Source organism: Suricata suricatta, chromosome 9 (assembly GCF_006229205.1).
Source record: "Suricata suricatta isolate VVHF042 chromosome 9, meerkat_22Aug2017_6uvM2_HiC, whole genome shotgun sequence".
Lineage (NCBI taxonomy): Eukaryota > Metazoa > Chordata > Mammalia > Carnivora > Herpestidae > Suricata > Suricata suricatta.
The window spans coordinates 80,693,735-80,701,387 of record NC_043708.1 but is presented as its reverse complement, the minus strand read 5'-3'; the positions used below and the strand labels follow the sequence as shown (position 1 = coordinate 80,701,387).

The following is a 7,653-nucleotide window of genomic DNA, read 5'->3' as shown; positions in this document are numbered from 1 at the left end:
TGTGCAGCCGGCCATGCAGGGTAGACTGGAGACTGACGGTAATGGACAAAGACAGTCCCTGGCGTGGCGGCGAGGGTCTGCTCTCCTCAGGACACACACCTTGGGGATCCTCCTGTCTACCCTGCACGCACACCTTCGAGCACACTGACATGCTGGAACCCAGACTAAGGTGGCTGCGGGCTTGGGGCTTACTGAGAAGATGCGGGGGCAGGGCCTAGACGGCGGGGCTCAGGGAGCTGGAGGGGCGGAGGAGCCCCCGGCCTTAGAGGTAAGGTAGGAACAGTGGGTGGGGCAGGTACGGGGCAGTGAGGGTGACGAGGACTGACAGTAGGGGGTATCAAGGAGAGAGAAAATTGGACGGGGCAGAATGAGGGCGTGGCAAGGGGGCCTGTAGCTCGGGGGAGTAGAAAGGGCTCTGGGAGGGGCTGGGGAATGAATGAGGGAGACATATGGCGGCTACGGAGATACCTGGGGCAGGGGTGCTGGGAAGGTCTGAGAGCTGGGTCTGCGGAGCAGTCCGCCCTACCTGTCCGGGGAGCTGCCGTCTGGCGCCAAGGGTTCCCCCTTGGGCCGCTGCTCCCCTTCCGGACCCGGGCCGGGAGCCGGACCGCTGCTGCTGCGGCCGCTACCAGCGTCCATGCCCGTGGGCGGCGCCGCTGTCCGGGTGCTGGTGCTGAAGCGGCAGCGGTGACGGGCTCCCGCGCATGCGTCAGCGCCAGTCGGACAGATTGGTGGGCGGGGCCTACAAGGAGCCCAGCCAATGGGCGCGGCACCGGAAGGCGGGGACAGAGGCTTCTAGCCGAGCCTCTGCCTAGTGCTGGAGGCTTTGCGGTCTTTAAGACCCTGTGGCTGGTAGTGGTGGGCCCCTCTACCCAGCCCAAGTTTGAGAGCTGCTGTTAGGAGTCCGGCTGTCTGCTGTAATCTGCACATTGGCCTTTCCCAGGGGGACATCGGTCTTCCCATAAGGGACCAGGAAGCGCGACTCCAGGCACCGTGCAGAGAGTCTCACAACTTGAAACGCACTCTTAAAGCCAGAAAGAGGGAGAAGCTTCCACATCCGCACTTCACTGTGCAGGAAGCCAAAGGATTGAGAGGTCTGGCGGCTTAAATTCCACATTTCTTTAGGCTTTGCTCAGCAACCACCCCCTTCACCCCAGTGGGATTAGGCACTATTCAAGCTGGGTCTTTCTTCACGTTTCTCTGGACCTGAACCTGAGTTTGCACCCCTCAGGCATGGAGCCTGGCTTCTGTTATTCAAGTGCTGAGTGTGGGGTGTGGGAAGAGGGAGTAAAGAGAGAATTCACAGCTCTTAAAATCACCCCACTTCAGCATGGGAGGTACCAAATAGCCTCTCACTTTAGGACACTTGCTGCCTCCATCAGGGAATGACTGTCAGGGAGGGAGGCGTGATGGGCCTGGGATAGGCCTGGGTGGAGGGCTAGTAATAGATAAAGGTGGTGTGAGAGGCCTGGGAGTTGGCAGTGGAGGGGGTCCCAGATGTGGGATTTGGATGGACAGAAAGGGTTTCACAGCAAGCAGGCTGGCTGTATATGCAGGGAGGTGCCCTGGATGAGGAATGGGGCTGGGGAGAGAGTCAGGACCTATAGGCATTTAGAATATAGATGTCCTTAAGTTGTGTGTAAATGCCACCCTATGCAAGGCATAGGTCACTAGCAGATGGGGTGGGAGAATCTAGAGGTATACGTAGAAGTGGTGGGCCTGCCATGAGTAGCTTACAGTTTGGCTGGAGATATGAAAAGCCAGCTCATAAATTGGTGCCAAGTGGGTAGGGTGTAGTAGGCCCATATGATGATTGGTATAAGCTGCAGAGAAGGGGGCACTGTACAAAGAGGACCCCTCTCTTCCTAATGGGTTTTAGGGAAGGCTTCATGTTAATGGTGGAGTTTCAGCTGGCTGAGGGAAGGTATTCTTGAACAGGGAGTAGGGAAGGGGTGGTGGTGACGAAATAGGCAAAGTAAAGGAGGCTGGAAAGTTGAATGTCTTTTCAGAGAATGGTGAGAAATCTATCTGGATAGTAGGGATCTGTTGAAGGCTTTTGATCTTTGTGGTGAGGCATCTAGATGGAACCTTGGAAGACCCATCAGGTCCAGATTTGTGTATATGATGGGCTTAAAGTGATGAGGAAATAGTTGAGGCTGTTTGATAGGAGAGGGCCGAGGTGAAGTGAAAAGGAAAGGAGGGGTGGTCTTACACAACCATATGCTATGGGCACCACGGAGCCAAGCTTCTGAGAGTGCCTGACTGGGTGCTCATTTTTATAACTAGAGGCCATCAGGCTGCTTAGGTACCAAGTTGGATATGAAGGAAGATAGGCTCTTTAAGAGTAAAACATGGCCTCTTGGGAAGCTGTTTATTAGAAAGAGGAGATTCTGGTTCAGGCTTCAATCCAGGTCAGCAGGGCAACCCACTCATGCTCCCCATTCTTGGATCCTCTTTCTTCTGCTTCCTTAGTGAGGCGGACCAGGTAGGGGCCTACAGGGCCCTGGGGGGTGGCTTCCCCCAGGACAGTGCCCTGGGCCATGGCCAGGGAGGTGGGTCCAGGGCCATGGCCACCACCATGGCAGTGCCCCTGTGGGAAGCCAATGAACAATGTTAACATCAGAGGTCAGTGCCAATCTTACCCAAGATCATTTTCCCTCTTCCTTCCCCCTTCCCTTCACCCTCTTTGTAGAGGACTCTGTGTTCCTGGGCACTAGCAGGGGATCATGGAAGAGGGCTGGAAGGCAGGGACAGCAAATGATGAAGCCAGAGCACTAAGCAGACAAAAGGGGAGGAACCTAGATTCAGTGGTTTCTATTCCTTGAGTCAAGATAGGATGCCAACTCCCTGGACCTTGGTTTATTTCATCTGTAAGTAAGAAGCAGAATTATCTCATCTTCTCCCTTCTCTCAGCCAGGAACCCTTACAGAGTGATTAGAGATTTTGCCAGGCTAGGAACTGCAGGCTGACTACTTATAAGTGAGAGTAGGGCTGGGGGAGGAGGAAGATGGGGCTATAGAAGAGCTTATACTGAGGACCAGGGCCAAGGAGACAACAAGAGGCAGGGCTAGGGGAGAGGCAGGATTTGAGGAGGAAGACCCGGGGTAGCTGGAGGGTGGGAGGAGACGAAAAGTGGGAGGTAGCAAATGAGGGTGTACATGTTCTCTACATAAGTACAGTGTGTGTGTCTGTGTATAGGGACAATGATGTGTGCTCCATTTATATGCAGAGTTCTGTGTACATGTGCATGGGTGAATACATACGCATGCCTGTTGTGCACACAGATACATGCATCTGGGTGCATGTGCATTGTTGTGTGTGCATGACAGTGGGTGCAGTGTGAGCCCAAGCCTGTCCCTGAGTAGGTGCCAGACTCAAGAAACTAGGAAGAATAAAAATAGTAAAATCAAGGCTTTATTGCCTCAGCCAGAAGAGGCTGGAAAGAATGTGACTTAACCTTCTGTCTTTGCTGGAACCACCCCTGACACTCCAGGGCCAGAGGAGTGGCTTTGCCTCTTGCCACAGGCCCAGGAAAGAGAAGAGAGACACCCACCACCTTGCTTCTAGTGCTGGGGCACTGGGGGGCCTGGAGCCCTGAGGGAGAGGGGGAGGGCTCTGTTCCTATCCCTAATCTGCTTCTTTCTCCTAGCTCTGAATAAGAGCTTGGCATGGGCAAGGAAGATACAGGCTCCAGGGCTAGGGCCCTTCCTGTGACCGTGTTAGAGCAGCCCCTTCCTCATCCAGGCTCAGCGATGCCTGGAAACAGCCACTTCCCACCTTGCCTGCCATCCCTTCTATGGCTCTTTTGCGGTGGGGCCAGTTCCAGGCCTAGGCGCCATGTCGGCTGGTGGTAGCCAGTGGAGGGAGGAGGGTGGGCAGCCTCTCTTCTCTGGCAGAGGCAGGTCATTGGGGCCCTGCAGTGTGGTTGGGGTTTGAGAGCAAGCCAGCCATCCAGGCAGGCTGTGGGGGTAGTCAGGAAAGCGGAGAAACATGGAACAGGCGGGGAAGCAGCAGGAGAGAGGCTGAGATGGGGAGGGGATGTGAGGAAGCGGGAGAGACAGATGGGAAAACAGGAAAGGAGCCCAGGAGAAGGCTGCAGCCGGCAGGGGGTGGAGGAACACTGTGGTGCCCCTGCCTGCCTGCCAGTGGGGCCGATGGCCGAGCCTGCTCCCTACTCTTCATTTCATGAAGGTCATGCTTGTCCCCTTAAGGTGTGGGAAGTGGGCTGGAGGTCTGGAGGACACAGTGGCTGGGAGGAGAAAGGGAAGACCGCAGAGAGATTTCCTACCTTCGGACCTGTGGGGGAGGAAAGGAGAAAAAGCAGCGGCTTTAGTCATTTAGTTCTGCAGGGAGATACCTGTCCTTTCCCTGGTTCTGAATTTGTGGTCACCGCCTCCCCCCCCCCCCCGCAGCCCCAAAAATATCACTTGCCTGACCATTGTTCTTTCTCTCAACAACAGATATAGATATATTGAAAGTCAGAACAAAGCTTAGTTGTGTGTCCCTGTTTGCTGAAGAGCTGGCTGAGTCCTCCAGTGTGCGGTGAACTCAGGAAGTGTGTTCTTAGCCCCAGTCTATCAGTTGTCTGCACTCTCAACCTGGGCCAAATTCCATGACACTAAGGGAGGCACTCCACAATGACAAATCCTGAATCTTCTGCTTCCACTTCTGGACAGGACCTACCTTTCCACCGCTCCCCCACCCCTCCCCCAAATCCTACTTTTTCCAACCCAGTCTCTGCTCATACACTTGGTGGGTTCCTGCTTCTGACCCTGTGATCCCAGCTCTTAGCCTTTGCTCATGTGTCCTCCCACGTGGAAATCTTTCTTGCTTGATTCTGTGTGCCTTCCTTTTGGAAGTATGCTGATACTGGGCCATTCTGACCCTGCCTTCCCATTTTGGGTCCAGAGGGCTCATTCTACAGTGACCAATCTGAGTGGTCCTGGGTGTTCTGAAGTGCTCCATTGGTGGGAATCATCTACTCCATGAGATTTCTATTTCTTGTGGGCCAGGATAGTCTTTTGTTCCTTTTGAGGGAAGCCAAGGGCACAGCGGCCAAGAGCTGAGTTCTGGGCTCCAGACCCTCCATATCTCCATGGCCCAATCCTGAGGATGATCCCTAATTTCCCTGGGCCTCGTGTGTACAACAGGAGAAGCACCTGTCTGTTTTACTCCTGAGGTTGAAGATCTAGTGAGATGAAGGATGTAGGAGCATGTTTCTTAAACTTTAAAGTGTTCTGCAAAATAGAAGAGATTGTTTTCATTTTGGAATCTTCCCCCACCTTCACTAGAACACACATTCTTGGCATGCAGTAGATATGGTTTGACTGATGGCCTCTGCCTTCCCCCCTCTCCTTCCTTCTTTCCCCCATAGCCTCCCAGACACTTACCTGACTCCATCTTTATAGGGCAAGCACAGGGAGTGACAAGAGGAACACCTGTGATTCAACAAGACAGGCTTAGTTTCCTGTAATCTAAATCTCAGTCTCCCCTTCTTCCCTACCAGGAATGTATACACACAGCCCTTTCAAAGGATAAAACTGCTCCTGCTGACTTAGCTTCATACCCACCATGGAGTTGGGCACTGAGTAGGTGCCAGGCATTGGTGTTGAATGGACCCAGTGGGTTCAGTCACATGGTGGGTAGACAGAGACATGAAAGTATCATGCACTGGTCCCTGAACCCTACACCCTCACGCTTGACCCCCAGAACCACCTCAGACTCACACTCATGTATTAATTCAATTCTACTTGGTCAATGTCAGTCATGTTATTCATGTGTATCTACTGTGTGCCAGGCCATGGTACCCAATCCCTATAGATTCTTGTCCCTGTGTAGACACCTGGCATAGAGGTAGGAGAGGGAGGCTTGATGAAAGCAGTATACCTAGAGCAGAGAAGAGCAGGATGGGGCCTCTGGGGGATTCAGCACAAGTGAATAGAAAGCCTTCCAGGGCCCTAGCTCCTTGTTCCTACTTCCTCGCACCAAGGATGGAGGCTGGTGGGAGGCTTGGGGTCTGAGCCAGTTAGCCATTCTCCAACAAGTGCACTCTTATTGGATGCCGCTGCTGATGTGCCCTGGTGTCAAGGCTGGCTTCATCTTGCTTGGGCACCCAGATCACAATGGACAACCCCAGAATGGACTATGTGCACACATAATACCCCCACCCCAGAATGGACCCTATGCACGCACAATACATTCATTTTTTTCTGGTCTCCAAGTCAGACTAGAGCATATGACAAAAGGACCAAATACCTACCATCAGGGCTCTCTGGTACTCATATAGTTGGTGAATATGCAAGCACAAATGTTCACACACACACAGACACACACACACACCCCTAGTACAACAGCCCCAGCACCCTGCACCTCTTCAGTCACCTGCTTTTGTTGGCTTCTACTTGTACCATGAATGTTTAGCGGGACATCAGCCTCTGAGCTCTGCCCAAGGTCCTTCCTGACCTTTGATCCTTTCCCTTAGTGAATAATGAGTATGGAAGAGATTCATGAGATTTGGGTTAGGGAAGGGAGTGATAAGGAAAACCTTAGGGCCAGTTGGGTTGGAAGAAGGAGGAAAGACAGGCCTTGGAGGAAACAAAACCAATCCTGTTAAAAAAAATGGGCAGTGGATCTGAATAGACATTTTCCCGAAGAAGACACACAGATGGCCAATGGGTACATGAAAAGATGCCCAACATCACTGATAATCAGGGAAATTCAAATAAAAACCACAATGAGATATCACCTCACACATGTCAGAATGGCTGTTATCAAAAAGATAAGACATAACAAGTATTGGCGAGGATGTGGAGGGAATGAAATCACCAGGTTCTATTGGTGGGAATGTGAATTGGTGCAGCCAATGTGGAAAATCATATGGAGGTTCCTCAAAAAATTAAAAATAGAACCACAGGATCCAGAAATTGCACTTCTGGATATTTATCCAAAGAAAACGAAGACAGTAACTGGGAAAGATACCTGCACCCCATGTTTGAAGCAGCATTATTTACAGTAGCCAGACACTAAAGCACCCTAAGTGTCCATAGATGGATGAATGAAGAAAATGTACATGTATAGTGTTATATTAATTCAGCCAGAAAAAAGAAAGAAAATTTGCCATTTGCAATAAGTCGGATAGACCTTGAGGGCATTATGCTAAGTGAAATAAGTCAGAGAAAGACAAATACCATGTGATTTCACTGATATGTGGAGTCCAAACAAAACAAAACAAAAACAAAACCAAGACCAAAACGAAAGCCAAAACCAAAAATCCTCAAAAACCCCTGAGGTCACAGACACATAGTTTTCTACCTGGTGGTTGGTGGCAGGCAGGGGTGGGGGGGGGGGGAGGTTCAAAGTGGGTGCAGAGGGCCAAAAGGTACAAACTGCTATACACCTGAAAGTAATATATTATGTTAATTAACCTTGATTAGAGGGGCACCTGGGTGGCTCAGCCTGTTAAGTGAGTTTGGCTCAGGTCATGACCTTGAGGTTTGTGGGTTCGAGTTGCGCATGGGGCTCTGTGCTGACAGCTCAGAGCCTGGATCCTGCTTCAGATTCTGTGTCTCCCTCTTTCTGCCACTCCCCCACGCATGCTCTCTGTCTCTCAAAAATAAATAAATGTTAAAAAAATTAAAAAGAAATAAACTTCGA

The 7,653-nt window shown here is 51.6% G+C and overlaps 1 protein-coding gene across 1 annotated transcript in view; it reads right to left on the bottom strand.

Moving 5' to 3' along the window:
• The window catches only part of DISP2 (dispatched RND transporter family member 2), a 12,182-nt gene extending 11,533 nt beyond the window's left edge, over nucleotides 1-649 (bottom strand). Inside the window, exon 1 of the mRNA XM_029952559.1 lies at nucleotides 527-649. Within this exon, the coding sequence (XP_029808419.1) occupies nucleotides 527-639 (113 nt within the window). The 5' untranslated portion in view covers nucleotides 640-649. The remainder of the gene's footprint in view (nucleotides 1-526) is intronic.
• Nucleotides 650-7,653: the final 7,004 nt, after the last annotated feature.